Genomic DNA, 21,464 nt, shown 5'->3' with positions numbered 1-21,464 from the left:
AACGCTAAAGCAGAAAGCTTTCTCAAAAATTCTGAAATTAATTTCTAAATCACAATCTAGGCTTTATGCCATTTAGAAATGTTTATGTAGTTACCTAATCCAATTTATATGGGAGGGTTATATATTATATGTAAAACCTTTATGCACTTATCTGAAATATTTGATGGGTGGAAGAGCAACAGAAGAATATTGGAAGTTGTCGGTTTCCACTCTAGAAAAGCCATATTTGTTAGAATGGAAATACCATAGCCATGAAAATCTGAGGACAATTTGTCTTATGTTTATTTGGTATACTTTCTCTGTACAGTTCCATTAAAAAAAGGATATATAAGTTGTATGTGACAGAAAGAGGGACATTAATCTAAAAAGCAGCATATTCTTATTGTAAGATATTGTAAATATCAAAATCTAGGAGTGCTAGAAATTTTTAAGCATGGCAGTAAATTATATTTGTTGCTTTTGGTTAAGAAACCAAGAATAATTCATTACTTAGAATTCTCTGAGGGTAGGTAATTTGAGAGGTAAGTAATGAATGATGATTAAGAAAATTGTATGTAGTGAAATGTGTGAGTAACAGAGGTGTGCAAGATAAACTGATAGTGATTTACACACGGTAGTAATCAAGCATTGCTTGATCCATTTTTTTTCAGCTGTACTCTTGATTCTTAGGGTCATAGGTGATGAATTTAAATAAAATACTGTTAGATAAGCAGAAGAAGGGGCCAAGTGAAACTTAATCTGGCTTCCTTAGTTCACCAGGAAATGCCTCTATTGCAGTTATTTCTGATTTTGTTATTGATTGTTTAGTATTTGACGATCCTGTTCTGAATGATGGTGGAAAACTGAAGTGGAATTTAACTTCTTAGCATTTTAATAATCATTATGCTACAGCACTTTGCTCTGGCAGCACCTTATTTTGCAAAAACAACAAAAGTGGAGGTTTCTGTGTAAGTACAGTCTTAAAAATAAAACTTGTATATAATAGAAAGAAATGACTTTTCCCTCAAAATGCAGTAATTCTGGGAAAACAGTTAAAAATGAACAGTATAGTCAAACACACCCAAAATACAACCCTTTTTCACTGTTCCCCTTTTCAACAGTTTGCTTGTAAGAGATTTTTTGGAAAGTTAGGTAGAGAGAGGGCACATTTATGAACTAAATCTGTGATGGGCCCCTATTAGTTCAGCATAACTTCTGTTTGTCTCTGCAAGAGAAGAGCAAAAAAAGTGCCCGAACCCCTTAAGAAGTGAGCTGAGCTCGTTTAATTTCACTCTGGTTACCTTGTACTTAGTCTAACCATTACAACACTGATCTTAAAGCTGTCAAGTGTTTCCTTTGTTGGGGGATGCATCTGTTACAGAGTTGAAGAGGACCTACAAGGGATACAAAGCAATGAGAAAACTTTGATGATTAGAAGAGTTTGGAAGAGGGATTACCAGGCTGTTTTCACTTGCTGCGTAGCTGAAAGAAGTCATGATAGCAGCAGCACAAGTTGGGACAACTTACAAAGCTGTTTTTATCTGCCTTGGAGACTTGACTGGCCTCTTAACAGCTCTGACAACTTGTGGGTTCAAACTTCTGTCCTCTGTAGCCTCAGTGCTGGAGTGGGAACGAGTATCCATAGTACAGAAATCTTAATTTGGCTGTCAGCTCTTATCACAGCCATTACTTTGACTCAGACCATGATGATCTCACACATTTGTTCTTAATGGGAATATGAAGTTAGTGAATGCTATCCAACATTTATGGATAAAAATAAACTAATCTGCAATTTTAATGAAATTGCAATTATATGGTGGGGTGTTAAATATGTACAACAGTAAAACCTGGGTTAAACTGAGGTTCATTCTCCCCAGGTTTCTGGGATTTGTGGAAAGGAATATTATTTAGAGAGGTTATCATTTCCTTTTGACGTTGCCTGCTTATACATCCAGTTCCTAAATGGACTGTGGCATAACTTCCTTTTCAGTAACATTTATTTAAGGATGTGAACATTTAGACATTCAATGTGGTAGAATTCTTCTCAACCATTACGAAAATGCTTGCACTGAAATCTGGCCAAGAAGAAGGCTTCTTTAACTCTCCTGCCTAAAACCATCTATGCTGCTCAAGGCCTGAAAGATTACAAGAGAGTTGTACTAATCTGGGAAGAGCAAAAAGGTGTAGTTGGAATTTTGGATTCAGTTAATGTTTGTGTGAGGTATCAGCTTTGTCTTGGGAGGTGGTTACTACTGCCTATGCTGGCTGCTTTTCAAGCCCCATGTCAACTCTTCATGCTGGTACATGTATTTGTGTGGGAAAGTTGAATAACAATTTTCTATTGATCAGAACTGCATTTAAAACAAACAAACAAAGGCAACAACAAAAAAACAAAGGAAGTTTTAGCTTAGATCAAGTAGCAAAAGAAAGGAGCAGGACTACTTCAGTGTTTGTCTTTTTTGTGTTTCTTTTTTGACACTCTTGACTTATGCTGCCTTTAAGTGCTTCTGAAACAATGTCCCTAAGTGTTGACAGTGAGCCACACATCAGAAGAATGAGTTTAAAGCCTTATTATTCTTTCTCAGTATTCCCCCCAAACTAATAAAATTATTTTCCAGATTCAGTATAATTTACAGGGTTTTGAATACTGCTGGTGATCTTATTAGTGAGAGAAGGCTACTAGGAAAAAAAGAAAGATACATCAATCTGCTATATATACCAAGAAGAAAATCTAGTCATCATTTGTATCTCAAGAACATGATTTACTTAGTGTGACTTGGTCTTCCCCTGTGACAAAATAGCAGGAAGATTTTTCTGGACACAAACCCTGTGTTTTGGAAGATAGATAGTATGAGGTTCATAGCAGGCTTTTGCACCTGCTTATGGGGCACACAGCCTTGGAGTTGTGCTCTGTGTAACACATATTGTTCCAGCTCTCTGTAAAGACTGGTATAGTGCACCTTTTCTTTTTTGCAGAGTTAAAACTGCTTGCACCTTCTGTCACTTAAATGTAGGAACTTTGCTTGCATATTTCATTACAGAGCCTTTTAGTAAAAACAGTGGAACTGATACATATTTTGATGGCAAAAGCCTTAATAGCTTACAGAATATCACAACACTAAAGCATCGCTGTCTCTGGGTTCTGTAATTGATTCTTCAATTACACTTAGTACTTACTAGATCATTATAGATTTATTTATGACTGAAATATAGGAGAAATAAAACATCTAGAAAAAATATTTAAACTAGTACCTATACTTGTGTTTTCTGTAAAACTTTGTGAATTTCAGCTGCAACATGATCTTCCCTTTTTCTTTTGTACTGTTGTATGATTTTGTCCAGAACAGTTAAACCGTTGGTCTGTGATAAGATGGAATTCCAGTTTTGTGAAGAAAAGTTAAACAGACCAAACTTAGTTGTTAGATAAAACTATTACCATTCTGAATGCTTGGTTCACCACTATGGCATCATGAAGAATTCTTGATACTATCTGTGAACAGCATTCATAACCTCTGCTATTTGTCTGAGTAAACGTCAGGGTGCTCAAGGAGAGAGAGATATTAAACAGACTACCTTGTACCAGAATGGGAGGGGTGGGGGAGAACAGGGCACAATATTTATGACTCCAGGAACTATAAGTTGTAATTTAATGAGATCAAAGCATTTGCTGTTTATTTGCTGCACTAGAAGCTTGGAATAAACTGGTTAGAAAACAGATTAAAAAAAAAACAAGAGCAGGATATTTAAAAGATTATAAAGACTATAAAATCAAAGGCATATTTTAGATGAAAAATTCTGTTGTAGAAGCCTCTAATATAAAATTAATTTAGCATTCTCCTGAGATTAAGTAATTAATGTTTCAGGAAAAGCAAAGATCCTCCAAATTTATAGCCAGTTCCTGTTTTTACCAGACAGTTGCTGTTCTTCCTTTCCCCTCTTGATTCCCAGGAACATGCCCAATAGTAACAATAGGTACTTTATTCATGTTGTGTATCTTGGTCTAGGAGGTTTTACCAATAGCAAATCAGTGCCCACCTTAGTATACTTCTTGGAAGAGAAAATAATGAAGTGCTTAAGTATCATAAATACATCAAACAGTAAAATTAGCACAGTAACATTTTAACTCTGGGGAGGAAAAAAAGCCCAAACCTTTAAAGTTTAGCAAGTCAGTCTTACAAATTTCAGTGCCGCTAATTTATTCTGTTGTTCCTATGCATTATTTAAAAGTAGGGCAGGACTTGGGATAGTTTAAAAGATTTGTCTTTGTTTTGAATTGCAATGCCAATACTGGATGAACTATTTATATGTGTTTCCTGTGTTAAGGAACTGAAGAAAGTAACTACAGACTTGATAAGGTCCAAGGTCACATCTCAGTACAGGGTGGGAGAAGAAAACATCAATCTTGCAGCAAAGGAAAAACAGTTTCAAGAACTGCAACAAAAAATCAGAATGGTATTTTGGTGTTTAAACAAATAAAATTTTTGGTGAATGTTTTCTGTTCTTTGTTCAGCAAACATTATGGCAATGATCTCTCTAATGCATAAGCAATATAATAAAGCTATTTCCAGAACAACCTTTTCTAGGGAAGTAACTATGCTATGAATAGAATTGTATAGTTTAAAAAAAAATAAACTAATTCAGTTTCTTTAAATAGCCTCACTATGATTCACAATGTCACATCAGTACAGTGTTACTAAAGAAAAGGACAGCATTGAGAATGTCTTTTACTCGTCTTTATGCTTTTTGGTTTTTTAAGGAGTCTGCAGTTACGAAAAAAGTTCAGGAAGACAACACTCACATTAAAGAAGAAAAGCTGGTGAGTTGTTAATATACATTTGCTATTTGCTATTTCAAAATCACTCACCAGGAATATATGTGCTATATTTCATATTTAATTTTCTTCAATTATTAGATTAAGCTCTTAAAAATAATAAAATTCACTTGTTTACTATCCCAAAATACTGTAATATTAAGATAAATAGGATCTTACTGCTCAGTTTTCAGGTGTATTACTGGAACAAAATCCGTTATTTATCACTTTATTCCAAGCCTTAACTTTTGTCTCTGAATTCATATGGGAGAAATTTGATCTGCCCATAAAATAATTGTTTACATATCAGCTCAGCAGACATAAGCAACAAAGTTTGCATAACAAGCTTGCTTTTCTGCTTTCTGGTTGCCAACAGGTTACTATAATACCAGTTAAAATTGGAATAATGTGTCAATCATATATAAAGGAAATGGTATTCCATTCATACAGAATAGGTACATTTAGAATACATTTAGAACTACACCTATACATAGCTCAACAGAGTTAAGGCTGTCTTCCATTGCCTCATTACTCCCACAGCCCTGAATGCACTAAAAACATTTATATGGAGCTGCTCATAGCATAATTCATACACGTTTGGTCTGTATTATCAGAGAGGGACTCTCTTTGGCCTCTCTTTTTTCATTCTGTGTAAATTGCCACAGTTTGGTTAATCGGTTTTAACATACAGAGGATTTTGATATAAATCTAGGGAGGGCTCTAGTAGAGATGAACTCCACTTTCTTCAAGAACTTGGGTTAGAAGGCCTAGATTTCTGTACTACATCCCTACAAATCCACCATCTGGATTAAGTGCAGATGTTGGCTTCAGTGGTTCTTGGTGAGGCTAAATATATTATCTAAGTTATAGCTGATTTACACTGAACTGTACGCAGAGAAGGAACCTTGTCTAGCTGAGTGAAAACTATACTAGTTTTAAAAGACATGGCCAACTCTACTACTGACTTGTCAGATGACACCAGACAAGCCATTCCATGTCTCTGTGGTTCTGTTTTCTAGATGTAAAATTGAGCTAAAGATTAAGCTCAACCCACCACAGAGTGTGATATAAATCTAATGTGTGATAGTTCACATCTATTAGGACTTAATACAGGAGACACAGAACAACTTCACATAAGGGCGATCCTTTATTAGAACTAGTTATTTACCTGTCATATAATTTCTATGGGATATTCTATATTCTCCAGAATCATAATATGGTTACCATAAAATTCTTCTGTTACATTAATTGAACTTGCAGTGGGATTGGATTTTATGTATTTTATTCAGATTTGCACTGAAGTATGTTGAAAGCATCACTGGATTGTTCATTTTAAGAAAATTCTCTGAAAAAGAGTAAGTTTTAATAAGTTCTAATGATGTTATCTTCTCCAAGGCAAAAGGCCAGAAAAACATGGAGTTGTTCCAATTTCATCCTCCAAACCCTTCCCCTCTACTGATATTAGATTGTATTTTTCTATACATGACTTTGCTAACACCTGCAGAATAAAAATTAAATATGTTAACTAAAATTAATGAATTAGCTAATATTTACATTTCAGGAAACAAATGTTATTCAGTATATTCCAATTTGTTTGTATTAATAAGGAAATTCTCAGCTCTCTGCAGTGTGTGCAGGAACTGCTTCAGCGAGTCACCCAAACGAATGTTAGAATAGAAAGTGAATTAAATGCACTGAAAGAAGAGTATCAGGTCAGATTTTTCTTGATTAGACAAGCTGCTACTATCTGTTATGTAAGCCCAGAGCTGTTAAAGACATCTGTATGCTTTCCAGAACTTTTGACCTCACTTCCATTGCTCCCTCAGCTCCTTAGCTGTCAGCATGAACCTTGAAGCACAGGCTGTGGTTTCCCTCCTTTTGTTCTTCCCCTAAAGTAAATCATGGTTGCCATTCTTACTTGCCGTTTCTGGAGGGTAAAACTTGAATTTATTCGTGGTTGCTTTCAAGTATTTTGAAACCAAATTATTTTAACTTTCATTTCTCATAATTTTCATGTAGGTGTAAATATCTTTTCTGGAAAATACTTCAAATTTCAGATCTTCATAGCCAGAGCTTTTATTAGAGCTTAGGGTCTGGAAAAGAGCATATCATTAGCCAACTCTTGCTATGTAGTCTGATGTCATATTTATGCTAAATGTGCCTGTTAACCACACTGGGCAGTGCGTAAGTATGGCTCAGAACAGTTTAGATTCTAAATCACACTAGCAGTCAGATTGGCCCACACTAAAAGATTAAGGTCATCAGTTCCAGATGGATGTGCCATGCAGAGTCAGGTACAGCCATTGATTAACTAATAATAATTATCTACTCTTTGTCCATACATAACCTCAACTGTTCTGCTCTTGCTTGGCCTGTGTGAACTAAGATCTCAGTTAATTTCAAATTAAATTTCCTGTGTGCACATATAATTTGTTTCTAAGTAAATGCTTCTATGCTAAATTGAAATTAGATTTGCTTCACATAGGCCTTGTCTTTTAATAGATGTGAGCAGTTTTTCTGCCACAATATAAATACACAAACTTTGCTTTTTGATGAAATAAGGCTAAAGATCAGTTATGCTCTTCTAAAATGTCACTAGACTTGCTCTAGTAGAACAAGGAATGCGAGGAATTCAGGTAAAAGCATCCCTGGAGTTAGAGCAGGTTTATCAGGGAGAGGTGGTCTTGGGCTCCTAGTTGATAGAGCTGCATGAATTCAGCCAATGTACTGCTGAATTCTCTCATCCATTTAATTATATATTTCAGCAGAGAAGATCCATTATGCACAACTCTCTGCATGTGTATGCAAGGTAGTCTGAATTTTGCTAGTGTTAGTACCTGTAAAATATATATGTTATAGTGTGGCTAAATGAACATAGGCATTTAAAAACTGGTGCCATGTGAATCAAGAAATAGACTCATTTTTTGATAAAAGATTAGTTAGGAAAGATGCTTCCATAACTTAACATCTTTCAAGTGGACTTCCAAAGAAGCTCAGCAGAGTCATAAATATGTAGCTGGTCATATAGCTCCATGCATTCAAGTTATGTTTACATTATCAAGTATATTTGTGTCATCCTCACAGTAGATAATGGATGCAGTAAGTCCTTTATCTTCCATATTGCTTGCTATAAAAATATGGTAGGATAAAAATTCCAGCAGTACCTGAGACATGTGAAGTAACTCTCAATTTATAAAGATGGCTTCAATTTAGCCCAGTAAAGCTGAAAGAGTTAACCCAAAAATATTGCAGGTACAGCAAACTGAATATAGCTGTTACTTCAATGCACTCCTATTTCAGTCATCTAGTAAGGATAAATTAAAGGACAATCAGATGTCTATTTCATGTTCCAGTAGATATACTCTGGCATTTAAAGTTTGTACAGTTTGTAAGATAGGATAATAAACAATTTAGGATAGAAAAAGTTATAAGGAAAAAAACCACCCTTCTTTGAGCATACTGTAGGTCTTCTTTTGTTAAGTACACTGGGTCAAGATTGTGCTACATTTCATATTCCTCATCTATGGACTTTATATTACTTTTTCAGCACATTAAAACTTATGCAGTGAAACTGAATAATGGCAAGTATTTTTATACCCTTTTATAGCCATTTCTTTTTTCATAACCTCCCCCTGTTTCCTGCTAGCTAAACTGTAAGCACCTTTCTGTTAATTTATGAAAATTATTGTTGAGATAGCACATTATCACTGATCTGTATGGCACTTCCAGCATGTTAGAAGCAAAGGTCCAAGCAACATAAAACACATCAAAATTCATTAATGTGGTATTGATTATTTTTTGGATAATTAATTTTATTGCAGACCCTTGAAAGAGATAATGAGCTGCAAAGGGAGAAGGCAAAGGAAAATGAAGAAAAGTTCCTTAATCTTCAGAATGAGCATGAGGAAGCACTAAGAACTTGGAAGAAAGATGTAGGTTTATTAAATTAAATGTTAGAGTACTAAGAGGTTTTTGAAATGGTCATCAAGCATTTCAGGTAATTCTTACAAGCCAAGAAAATATTGCAGAAATAATACAGTAAAAACAACTGATTTCTTTCCCAGTAATGGAGACTCTTCTAGAAAACGTAGATTTAGCAGAAATGCCAAAATGCTGCAAATAGAATTCTCACTTTTTTGAGCATTGTTACTTGAAGTGGTGGGAAAACAAACAAACAAACAAAACCACAAACAACTGAGACAAGGTATTGTCTGTAATGGAAATGTGGTTAAAATTCTGGTTTGAATGAAAGAGCTCAAAATTCACTTACTGTGCACAAAGAAATGCCTTAGGATCTCTACCTTCTTGTAAGGATTTACTTGAATTTGCTAAGCTGTTGATATCTGTGTAAAACAGTGCTTTACATATTTGAACATGCAGTAAAATTTGTGGGTTTGTGCTCTGCCTACCCTCATTGTAGGAGGAAAACATGAGAAGAGAAATAGAGACTCTTAAAAATGAGTTGAATTCCTTTAAAGGTGTTCATAGACACCTTGAAGATCACCCTCCTCAGGGAAATCAGGATTCTGAGCAAGTGCAAAATCTTCAGGTGCGTGTCTCCAGTAGCTGCAGTACTTTCCGTTTCTTGTAAAAAAAATATTAGAGCATGAATGAGGCACACAACTGTTTTTGTAATCTAGCTGTCATGTCCACTGATCTTCCTTTGATGTTGCTAAACCTAAAGATTTATCTGATGTAATCGATGATCTAAGATTCCATTAAAATTTAGTGTACCCAGAGAACATTCCCCTTCTATCCAGAGGGGCACTTGTATCATAGAAACTTGAGATGTTACCTTATTAATAAATTCATACATAATACTGGGCTGGAGCACCTCCCCTATGGGGACAGGCTATGAGAGTTGGGGCTGTTCAGCCTGGAGAAAAGAAGCCTTTGTGGAGACCTTATAGCAGGCTTCCAGTACCTGAAGTGGGCCTACAAGAAAGCCGGGAAGGGACTTTTTGAAAGGGCTTGTGGCGATAGGATGAGAGGGAATAGATTGAAGCCTAAGGAAGGTAGATTTAGACTGGAGATTAGGAAGAAATTCTTTACAGTGAGGGTGGTGAGACCCTGGAACAGGTTGCCCAGGGAAATTGTGGATGCCCCCTCCCTGGAAATGTTCAAGGCCACATTGGATGAGGCCTTGAGCAACCTGGGCAAGTGGAAGGTGTCCCTGCCCATGGCAGAGGGGTTGGAACTAGATGATCTTTAAGGTCCCTTCCAACCTAAACTATTCTATCAATCTGAGCAGATAGCAGTTAATTTAATCTACTAAATCCTATTTCACAAACATATTTTGCATGGGTGTTTCTCAAATACTGTGGCAGACCCATTGACTTTGTGTTTATGTAAGTTCTCTGGAAGTGTGGAACTAAGTCCACTTCTAGTCAGAGGAATGAATTTCAGCTTTTGTAACATAGGACAGTTTTAGTTTAAAAACCCATAAAAATAAAATATAACCTTTATTTCACTCAGCCTCTTTAAAAATCATCAAAGGCACAGCAAGCTCAACAAGTAGTGAATGCTGAAGGTAAGAGATTCCTTTAAGCAGTGCAGGTTGAACTAGAACTGAGCTTGCATTGCTGGGTGAATCAAATCAGCGTTTGGTTCTATATTCAGAGCACAAGTGGTAAAGTTCACAGAGATGGTTTTTTGGATTTAATATTTACAGTTTCCACACCAGAATAACAGGGGAGAGAATAATAAAATACGAGGAAAAGTGAAAGAAACTTCCATTGAAGCTTCAAATCAAAGATGGAATATTTGGCAGACAAAATTTGGTTTTAGGACCCTTTTCCATTCGTCATGACTCCTCCCTACCTCTGTATCAGCAAAGCTAGGATCAGGATGTTTCTGTGACCTGTAGAAAATTATTTCCTGTGGTTTGTATTCTGCATCATCTACTATGCCACCATTGCAATAATTCCATTTTTTACCAGCATTGTCTACATGCCTCCCTCCATTTTGCAATATAGTCTGTCCTCCCCACACATCTGCACAGCACTTGTACTCTCTTCCCACATCCCAATCTTCCTTTTACAACACCTCCAGTCACCCAAGTATCTTCAGCTTTTTCTCACACTTCTTAAGGCCAAAGCAATACTCCTGCTTCCTCCTACATCTACCTAATTTTATATGCTATCTTTAGGGCAAGTGCCAGCATGTGCTCCTGCCTTCAGCTGACAAGAAGTTGATGATGATAAAGGAGGCTTCTTTTTTTCTTCTTCATCTTCTTCTTTTTTTTTTTTTTTTTTTTCTGGTGGAGTTTGATTAGAGTGTTTCCTCACTATTCAGCTCCTAGTTTTCACAGAATTTTGTCTAATGCAGCTTTCAGAAATAAAGACAACTACAGCTGCAGTATTAGACAGTGACTAAAACTTTAAGCAAACATATCTTTCAGGCTTCTACTCCTGCTGAATTTGTTTCGAGTGTCAATAGCAATCATTGAGGTTTTTCTGCAGGCAATTACTAAGCAGGTCACAGATTTATCCAGCAGACGATGGAAGTAATCCAGTTAGCATATGTACAACACACATTCTTTCCTCTGACAAATTCTGCCAATCTGTGGAACTTTTCTCTGTGAACCATACTATAGCACAATCTGATTTCTTTCCTACTCTTCTAGGGTATTAGTCTGCTTTTCTCTCCATGTACATTTAACTTGGTATACTTCAGGGCTTTGGCTTACATCAGAATTGTAAAAATAATTGTAAAGCTATGTCCTGAATGTTATTCAGTGACTATAGTAAACTATTAAAAAATATGTATAATCTTTTGCTCCTTCTTATGCTAGAGTGGTGAAGAACACTCAAAAACCAGTGACGTACAGGCTGTTCAGGAAGAAAGTACATGTATGGAAACCACCATAAGAAAAGATAGTAATTCTGGACATGAAGAAACTGAAGTACAAAATGCAATTCCTCTAAGCATTGCAGAATTACAGATAGAGCAAAGTAATAACACTGCTTGGATAACAGAGATAAGTGGTATTGAAGAAAGACAGAGTACAGGTACAGTATATGGTAAAAGAAGGCTTGACTCTGAAATTAAATGGGTTTGCATTAGCAACAGGAAAATTCCTGGTGTCAGTAGTGCCAATTACAATAAATTCACAAAGCTCTGAATGAAACCACAGTGCTGCCAGTGGCTGCCTTGGGGCATTAAGTTAGATCTATGTGCTGTAACCCTCAAGTTGTTGTAATTCTCTTTCTGCATGCCGGTTCAAGAAGTGAATAGGGGTTAGGAAGAACTATAATGTGTATAGCAGTGTTTGGAAACAAAACCAAGGCCTTTCCCATAAAGCAATGGAAAAAAGGCCGAGAGAGTGACTGTGCTGCACAGGACATTGAAGGTTTCTTTGTGTGGATAATCGTAACACTTTCTATAGAAAACATTTTGAAAGCAAATCAAGGAATTTTTTGAAGCCACATGAAGGAAATGTACTCAGTGTAGCAAAGATAAATGGAAATTTAAAAGCTTATGAACTGCAAGGTGATTGCTTTAAAGGATCAGTGCTCACACCTTTCTGGTACCGCAATGCCTGTTATTCCTCAGGGGTTCACTACCATCAAGTCATAGCACATTCCTTTTGATTTGAACATAGTCCCTAAAATATTAGGGGGTTTTATTTTCCATTTATCTAAAACTGCCACTTTGAAAAGAAAATACAGACAAATGCAACTGCAGTAGTAACCAGTAGCTTAAACTTCATGTAGCCAGACAATGGTTGATTGAGTACGTGTTACAATTTCATAATGAATACTCCTCTCAGTAATAAGGCTGACAGCTATCAGTTGGGGAATATTTCAACTATAGGCCATATCTAAAGTCTACAGCATGTTAATCTATTTTCTGTTTGAGCAGTTTATCAATATTTTACAAGTTACCATAATGCAATACTTCAGTAACATTTAATGGACTAGTGTGTGTAATGTAAGATAAGAAATATCAGTATTGATACTGATCTTGAATCCATCTCTTTGGAAATCTTAACTTCTAAAGCATTAGTTTAGCCTCTGGGTTGTCTGTCACTAACTAGAGAATACATTTACTCTAACAGATTTACAAGTTCTTGAAAACAGTTTTAAGGATGAAATTAATGTTGCTAGTCCTTATGAAGAAAAGCAAAGGGAGGCTTCTCCCAGGAATACCCTCTGCACAGATACTGATTTAATTACTCAAGGACAGACCTCAGAAATTCCTGTCACTGAGTGCAAAGAAGCAGAAAATCTAGGAGCAACATGTAGAATGTTACTGGGTGAAAACAGTGCAAATTCAGAACAAAAGCTACAGGACAGCCATAAGCCACTGGCAGTATGCCACACACAGACAAGAAAGGTCCTTTTAGACAGGACTGACACTGTAGGTACCTGCAGGAAAAATGGAAGTGAAGAGACTGACTATAACAAGCCAGAGCTGTGCAGTGTTACAGATGAATCAGTTTGTAATAAGGCAGAAAAAAAGTCAAATACCATACAACACAACAAAAGTGTCCTTATACCTGAAGCACCCCAAACTGAGTGTGAAGCAGTTGTTTGCAGTGAGAACAATGCTGTGTGTAAGAGGAGTACAGATAACCATCAAGCTAAGGAAGCAAGTTTTGGCATTCTGTCTTGCAATAAAGAAAATTCTCAAACAGAATACCAAAGGTGTAGCTTGCTGGACAATGATAATTATGTAGGCAATGGACTACATAAACCAGAACAAAGCTTACTGAATCTGAGTGGTTTACATGGAGACAAACTTCCTTTTAAACAGACACACATAGATGCTGAAAACAGAATTTGCACCGAAAATGCCACAAATGCAAACAGAGATGGTGCACTGGAGAGCACTGGTGTTCCACTGACTGATCCTCAAGATCCACCAACTGCCTATTGTGACAAGGCAAGTAGTGATGATGCCACAAAGACCCACAGTGATAAAGTGTCTGCCTGGGGTACATTCAGTTTATACCCCCCAACTACAGAAAGTGGAATAAATATGGATGACTTGCACAGCAAGCAACCTGAACAAGATGGTGCTGAACAAGCAGGGAATGCTACAAATGCTTATACTTCAAATGCTGAAGCTGCAGTTGAGGCTGATGCTCTTGAAATAATTGCTCATAAGCCCCTGCCAGCAGATAGGATTAGTACAGATAAACTAATTCCATGTAAAAAAGTTAATGATGATATTCAGATATGCTCCATCAAAACCAGACATTCCCTGGAGAGTAATAATTTAACAAATAACACATTGTTAACAGAGAAAAAAGACTCACTGAATAGTACAGTTCCAGGAAGGAAGTTTGCTGAGGGTCACCTGGAAGAATCGTCCGCTTTGCCCACGAGAACATCTGGAAATTCAGTAAACATGAATGGAAGGTCATCCTTTGATCTTTCAGCCTCAGATAAAAAAGCTGAGAAAACTCCAGTATACTTCAATTTTTTAGACCTCAGTTCTTGTTCAAGAGTAAATCAAATGAGAGGTCAAGCAACATGGACTCCAGCTTCCAAAGAACCTCCCCTTTTGAAACTACCATGCTTACTGGAACATGCAAATGTTACTTCAATAACACAAAAACTCAGTGAAAATGTTGACAGAAGAGAAACAGGACTAGGTAAGAAAGATAAATATTTGTGTTTTGAAGCATGCACTGAATATACTTAGAAAAACATGATCAAAATATGAAATTTCTGTCTCTAGTATAGTGTTAGAGAAATGTAAACCCTCTGACATTTGTTATATGGGGAACAAAATTGAAACATGAGGTCTTCCCAGTAATTCATACTATGAGTGCAACAGCTTTTATTTCCTCAACTTTCTGGTCAAATAAGCCTTTATTTACCTTTGTGAAAGAAAGGCAGTGCAATGGGAGACTGAATTTTTATAGGCATTTCTAGCCCTAACATAGAGCGTACTCTGTCAGGGCCCTGTGTATAGCTGAAAAACACTGAGCAGCATTTAGAAATTACCCAGTACCCTCATCCTGCATAAAAATCAGGGTAGCTTTTGGACCACTGCATGTTTCTTTGAATGAGACTTAAAGAAAATTAACTTTTTAAATTTAATTGTACATCTTTAATTCAGATGGCAATCTAAAATCATCTGAATTCGTGAAAGGAGAAGTTTCTATCCCTTGAAGCTCTGGAAAACACACCTAGCTGTTGAGACTGCTCACCGAGGTTTTTCACCTACTGTTGGCACTTATTTTATTTGAACAATATTTTACATATGCAAAACAGTAAATAGAAACTTTATTCCATGATTCCAAATCATTACTGAGGTGGGAAAACTGTATTTCAGATTTGTTTTGCACAGTTTTTTGAAGTTCAGTTTCAGGAGTCTTCATCCCTAAAACAAGAGGTGGTGGCACAGAAGCAGAATCCTGATCTCAGATGGTACATTCTTTTAATGATGTGAGTTTCAGTATCTGTTTCAAGAAAATGAGTACATAATTATATGGTATTCTGCATGTATCTTCTCTGTGAGAACAGACAGCACTATCTGCAGTTCTTCCATGTGCTCTTCATCTTCTTCCTGCTAGAAACTTTTCTGGATGCGAAGCAGTATAATTCCAAAAGTGACTTCAAGCAGTTCATCCAAAGCAGTTAGTAGGGATTTTCATGTAGCTCTAGTTCCCCAAATGAGTTGCCTGGTGAACAGTACAGCCACCAGACCTCTTGAATTCTACCAAAACTTCTCAATGAAGGTCTTGGTCTGGGTCTCTTACATGCCTCACTCATCACACTGCCTAATTGTACTAAGTCCTTGCTTCAGCTTGCTGACTTTTCTGAACCCTATATTCTTTTGGAGACCAGAGAACCTTACTGTTAGGGCACACAGGGGTCATTGTGGTACTCAGCACTGCACCTTCCCAGTTTTATTATGGCTGGCTTTTGTTTTGTGTTGTTTTGTTTTCAGATATTTTACTAAATGGCAAACCTGGAGTGGCACCCATGTGGACAGTGTCCCCCAGTTGTTTTGGGGGTTTTTGTGGGTTTCTTTTGTTGTGTTTTGTTTTTTTTTTACTTACTGAAGCAGAACAGTTTAGTCACATGCAAGACCTAGAGGTAAAGAGCATTGGTGAAAGAGTTCAGTAAAGTCTGTCTCAGGGGGAATTAGTTTTTACCACCTAACCACAGTGCAGTTATTTATGCAATGCTGGTTCCCAGAAAGCAGCCACTTCACATCAGTAAACAGAGGAATGAACTGGGAACAGGCAAGATCTTCCTGGTGAACTCTTAGAAAAGAAAACAAACAGAAACTCATAACTGTTTTCCTCTTCCTCCCAAGAGAAAATACTAATGTTCTTAATTAACTGTTACATAACCATGAGGTAACATGTACTGTCACAGCAAAGCAAAGATTTTACTATTGTAGCAGTGATTGACAGGCATCTGTGTAGTAACAAACCAGCTACTGTTTGAATAATTGGGAGAGTACATTTATGTTTTGATTTTTCAGGGAATTTGATGCTGGTTTCAAAGAAGTCTATTAGCAGTGCATAAAGCCACTGTAGAATAGGAGCCTTATACTCTGCTATGATTAATCTGCTTAATTGCCCATCCTACTTTTAGTGGATAGCTATACTCTGATTTCCTGAAATATTAGATATAGCCACTTACAAAAAGCTTCCTTATTTAAAATTTTTGTGGTTTATCTAAATCCTTCATATGTAGAATGTAATTTTTAATGAAAAGTCACTCTGGAACATGCTGTCAGGCTGGCAGTAATTACCTATTTGAGTATCATTTTCAGAAGGTGAGTCTTAAAGTGATGCTGTTTGAAAAAAAAAACAAACCACCACAGTTATTCAGAATACCTTCTCTATACATCACAGTTTTAATTTCTCATTAACTTAATGTGTGAAAGGTATGAAACATTTTTCATCAGAGTAGAAAAATACCTCATGTTTAGAGTCAAAATAGATGCAGAAGTATATGAAAGAAAAAAAGAGGGAAAAGCCTACGGGAGAGGTTTAAACTGAAACTGACTTTTTTAATTTGATTTTTTTTAGATCAGAGGTAAATCAGAAGTTTAGTTACTTTACAATTAGTGCCTAGAGACTGAATTGCAGTTGTTACCATTTCCTTTTTGTCAATCAGCTTCTACCAGTCTTAACAGAGCTGCCGACACTTTGAATATCTCCAGTATCCACCGAGAGCCCCAGGGAGACCCCAGTGAAGGATGGAATGCTACAGCAAAGACTTTTTATGATTCTTCTTTTCCCACAGAACATGTAAGTCAATTAAAAATATTGCAGACCAGACCTCAGTGAGCTAATTCCACAGATATTTGTACAACTGTATGCATCTGGATACTTTAAGACTGAGTCAATCTCCAAAATAATATCAAAAGGGCAACAAGGCACCATTTTTCACAATTAAGGTTGATAGAAAGCAGCAGGAAAAAGTCACAGCATATGAATCAAACAGATGCTAACCAGTCTGTTTGGGAGGGAAGGAAAAGGGTAGTTCATTGTGTCCCTAATAAAAATCATCACCTACCCTAGGAGTTAAAAAAAAAAAAACAAAGTAGTAACAGTACAAAAACATTGTTTCCTTCATGACTCGATAGTAACACATTATTTAATAACAAAGGAGAGACTAAAAAGTGAGTATATGTATTAATTAGGGCCTATGTATTCATTCTATGCTGCAGTTGGGAGACCACATTTAGAAGTATCATTGGGTAGGATGTAATTGTCCCTGTACACTGCACTGGTTAGGCCACATCTCGAGTACTGTTCCTCGAGGGGCTTAGAACACAAGCCCTATGAGGAGAGGCTGAGGGAGCTGGGGTTGCTTAGCCTGGAGGAGACTCAGGGGTGACCTTATTGCTGTCTACAACTACCTGAAGGGGGGTTGTAGACAGGCAGAGGTTGGTCTCTTCTCCCAGGCAGCCAGTACCAGAACAAGAGGACACAGTCTCAGGCTGCGCCAGGGGAGGTTCAGGCTGGAGGTCAGGAGGAAATTTTACACAGAGTGATTGCCCATTGGAATGGGCTGCCTGGGGAGGTGGTGGAGTCACCATCGCTGGAGGTGTTCAGGAGGAGACTTGACAGGGTGCTTGGTTGCATGGGTTAGTTGGTTGGGTGGTGTTGGATAGGCTGGATGCGATGATCTTGAAGGTCTCTTCCAACCTGGTCTATTCTATTCTATTCTATTCTATTCTATTCTATTCTATTCTATTCTATTCTATTCTATTCTATTCTATTTACACAAATATATAAAATCAGATAATGAAAAAGAAACCTCCTTCTTTTCCTGTAAGACAGGGATGGCACTAGCTCCATTTTCAGATGTACATTAGACTGTGGACTATGAACAGCTGTAAATGCTGTATTAGGATTCAAACTAACGCTAAACATGTTACTCAAAAGTCATACTGTCATTTACACCTGCAGTTCACCTTCCTTTTTAGAACTTCTAGAGGTACTTCTCAGGTAGTTATGGCTATTTCTTTGGATGAGGTTTGAGGTCAGGCTGTATAGTTTTCAAATGACAAAGCTGGCTGCCTTAAGCAGACTTATGAGCTCTCACTGCCCTTAGCATTCACATTCTCTGAAACACTCAAGTGAAAAGATGAGTGTTTTAAATTACTCAGCTTTCCTAACGTGATTGTACTTGGGAATGACAGCAAGGTGGATTTTTAACCAGTGGGGGTATTTACTGTGTGTCTTGCTTTTTTCTCTCTGAGGTGGAGCCAGGAATTGAGTGAACTAAAATACCTACTTTACAGCTACTACAAAGCTCTATTTATTAACAGGTTTTGGTTGTACCTACTTTGTTACCTTCAAACTAAAGCTCCTTATGTGCTGGAAAACTAAAAACTGAGATGGACAAGTGTGCCTTGCTACTTTGCCCTTAGACTATTTTCCAAATAGCTAATTGTTATGAAATCTGTTGGGGATATTGCAGACCACTCCCTCCTTTCTGTACTGGTGTCATTCTAATACCTTCTGTCCTCAAAGTTGTCATTTTTATGACCGATGTGAAAAAGCTGTTAGATTAAAAATAGGCTCAGCAGTCTGTTGCTGCTCTGTTTATTTGACTAACATGTCTGATTATAACTAGAGCAGATTTAGGCCTTCCTTCTACAGTTTGGGTAATCTCATTCAACCAAAGCATAGTCATCTAAAAAGAGGTAAGAAATGCTTCAGGTGCACTTAAAATTCTAGCAAAGATATGAAGATCTGTACATACCTGAGCACCAAGGCAACGATGAATAGGCATCCTCCGCTTGGTTTAAACACAAGGGCCTAACTGCACGCATACTACTCAGCAGCGAATGGCTTATACCTATGCATCCCATAGGCTGCCATATGATTCACTGCTGGCAGCAAGACCTCCTTTACTTGCATTTTATTGTGAAAAAGCAGAGGTTTTTTGGTCTGACAAGAGATTACTTTTTAAAAAGCTTTATTCTAAATCCACTGTCACAGAACCATATTAAAATTACATTTATATGTATATATATACACAGAAACATAACCTCACTGCAGTTACTTCTCCAAAGTGAAGTCTAAATGCTTGTTGTCTTCAGTAAAAGCTAAGAAAAGTGTCATGGCTTTCTTTTACCTCCACATGACTGCTTTTTTTCTCTTGGATTATTAGTATGGGATAGATGCAGCCCTATGTGCTGTTCCATAGAGATATTGACTAGTGCCTTGCAATGATCTGTTTCTTTCTGAGGAAAAAGCATGGGAGAGTCTATGCTTAGGGCCACTAGCATGAACAGGTTGAAAATGTTATTGCTCAAATTGAAGAAGAAATTGATCTCCATTTCAATGAGGAAGTAATTGTTATTGACCTGAAGTAGCAGTATCTTAGCTGCATGGCAGCAACGTTGGCTAAGTGAGCAGACTATATGAACAACTTCAGTGAAGTTTATTTGTTCATATTTTAACTTCAAGAAATGCTTGTGCACTGGGGAAGGAGAGTTTTAGCACAAAATTCATCTAAAAATAAAGATTTTGGGGCTTCCAGTTGGTTAAGACACAGTTGTCTTAGTATTAAAAAATAACTGAGCTGAGGGATAAGGCTTCATCTTGCAATCCCTGTAAAAGAATTACCCTAGCATGCAGAGTATTAGACCACAATTTACTGATTCCTTAAGAACCACTGCAACACTGGCTCTGTGTGACATGGCTTCGTGTACACCTGTGCTTGGGCAGGTGGCTGGTGCTTCATGCTGGCCCACCGAGAGCCACACAACATGGGATTACATGTGCAGAGCTCATCGCTCAAGCAAAAAGCTGTTTCCCTGCTGTGTTGCCATATGTGTTTTATTTGGATAGGTATGAAATATCTATCAAATAGTAATTGAAATTATTCAGAGAACAAAAAGATCTTTAACATAAAAACCCCAAGCTATTACAGATCTTAACGATGTTTGCTTTCTAATCTGTACAGCAGAGCAGAGAGGGAGTTAACACTATAAACCTCATGATTTTGGGTTTTGTTAATCAAATGCTTGCACAGCAATAGAAATGTCAATTGCAACATTAAACTGTTTAATTAAACTATTTATTTTGCTAATCTGCATTCTAGTACAAGGTTGTCTTTTTTAATCATACTCTCCTAGGCCAAGTCTTATATTAAGGGTTGGTTTGTGAAGTATTTGTCACTATCACGTTTTCTGAATTAAAGCTGAAGCAAGCACTTCAATTTAAATGTGTTTTTTCCAACTGACTTCTCTTTCTGTTCACATTGCCTTGCTTGTGTAATGCTCAGCAAAACCCAACAATTTGAAACTTTTTACCTGAATTTCATTAGACTGTTAACTGCTAGGTTTGTACTGTCAGCTAAAAAAAGGATTTACTGCTTTACAGAAGTCTCCTCACGTGACTGTAACTCCAGCAAGCTGTGGAAGTGCAGCTGGAGAGGAGGACAGATCTTCAATTCATAACTCCATTGTACAAAACCAAAGAGAAGAAATTGAGAAAATCCTGAATGTGGAGAGACTTCATTCAGCAAGAAAGAGAAAATACGAAGAAGGCCAGTGAGGATCGGTGTCTTTTAGGCACAGATAGATCACTTAGGTAACCAAGACTTGTAGAGGTATTGCTATGTAATGTGGTGTGTATGCACTGTACTTTCATGTTCAGTATAGGCTTCTTTAATGTTAAAAATTTGATACAATCCCTACTAATAACCTCAGTTCTGTTTCTGCAATCAAATCCAAGTTCTTATGGATTTTGCCTGAAGTTGAAGTTCACAAGTTAATGTTTTAATATCCATTAAGTAATACTAAATTATTCCTTCAGATTCCCCTTCTCCTGCTCCTCAGACATTCTGGTTTCTCTGTTAGATTGCTCATGCGGTTTTCAAACAAAATCACCTGTAGCTGTTTCAAAATATAGTGGTTTCTGCAAACATTTACAACTCAGAGTGGTTCTTAAGTGGCAGAAGAACAGGAAAGCTTTCTGCTTACCCTTGGTGCCAAACTATTGAAATATCTCTGTTGTAGTTTATCTAAAGCATCAGGTACGATTTACAGAAGTAAGGCAGCAGATCTTGCTTCACAAAGCTTCACTTTTAACTGGTTCACACTTTTCCTCTTAGGGTGTAGGGGAAATTTATTTTACAATTACTTGCACTTCATTTTTCTGATCTCCTTCCCTCCCTTCCCACACTTCTCGCAAAGGGCCTCACATTGTGAACAAAAGAAACAGCCAATATTGCTACTG

General features: G+C 37.0%; 1 protein-coding gene across 5 annotated transcripts in view; it reads left to right on the top strand.

Moving 5' to 3' along the window:
• The window catches only part of CCDC73 (coiled-coil domain containing 73), a 58,656-nt gene extending 37,235 nt beyond the window's left edge, over positions 1–21,421 (top strand). For 2 of the 5 annotated variants that reach the window (XM_068147868.1, XM_068147867.1), the window contains 8 exons: positions 4,303–4,431; positions 4,736–4,795; positions 8,611–8,721; positions 9,210–9,338; positions 11,583–11,799; positions 12,849–14,390; positions 16,879–17,012; positions 20,607–21,421. In XM_068147868.1, the coding sequence (XP_068003969.1) occupies positions 4,303–4,431; positions 4,736–4,795; positions 8,611–8,721; positions 9,210–9,338; positions 11,583–11,799; positions 12,849–14,390; positions 16,879–17,012; positions 20,607–20,780 (2,496 nt within the window). In that variant the 3' untranslated portion in view covers positions 20,781–21,421. Of the gene's footprint in view, positions 1–4,302; positions 4,432–4,735; positions 4,796–6,396; positions 6,502–8,610; positions 8,722–9,209; positions 9,339–11,582; positions 11,800–12,848; positions 14,391–16,878; positions 17,013–20,579 lie in introns of all 5 variants that reach the window. The other 3 variants (XM_068147870.1, XM_068147869.1, XM_068147871.1) reach the window with 2 other exon arrangements.
• Positions 21,422–21,464: the final 43 nt, after the last annotated feature.

The sequence above is a fragment of the Melanerpes formicivorus genome, unplaced genomic scaffold, assembly GCF_026170545.1.
Source record: "Melanerpes formicivorus ecotype bairdi unplaced genomic scaffold, bMelFor1.0.p_v2 SCAF_16, whole genome shotgun sequence".
NCBI lineage: Eukaryota > Metazoa > Chordata > Aves > Piciformes > Picidae > Melanerpes > Melanerpes formicivorus.
Note: the sequence above shows the minus strand (reverse complement) of the source record. Positions and strands in the feature narration are given on the sequence as shown.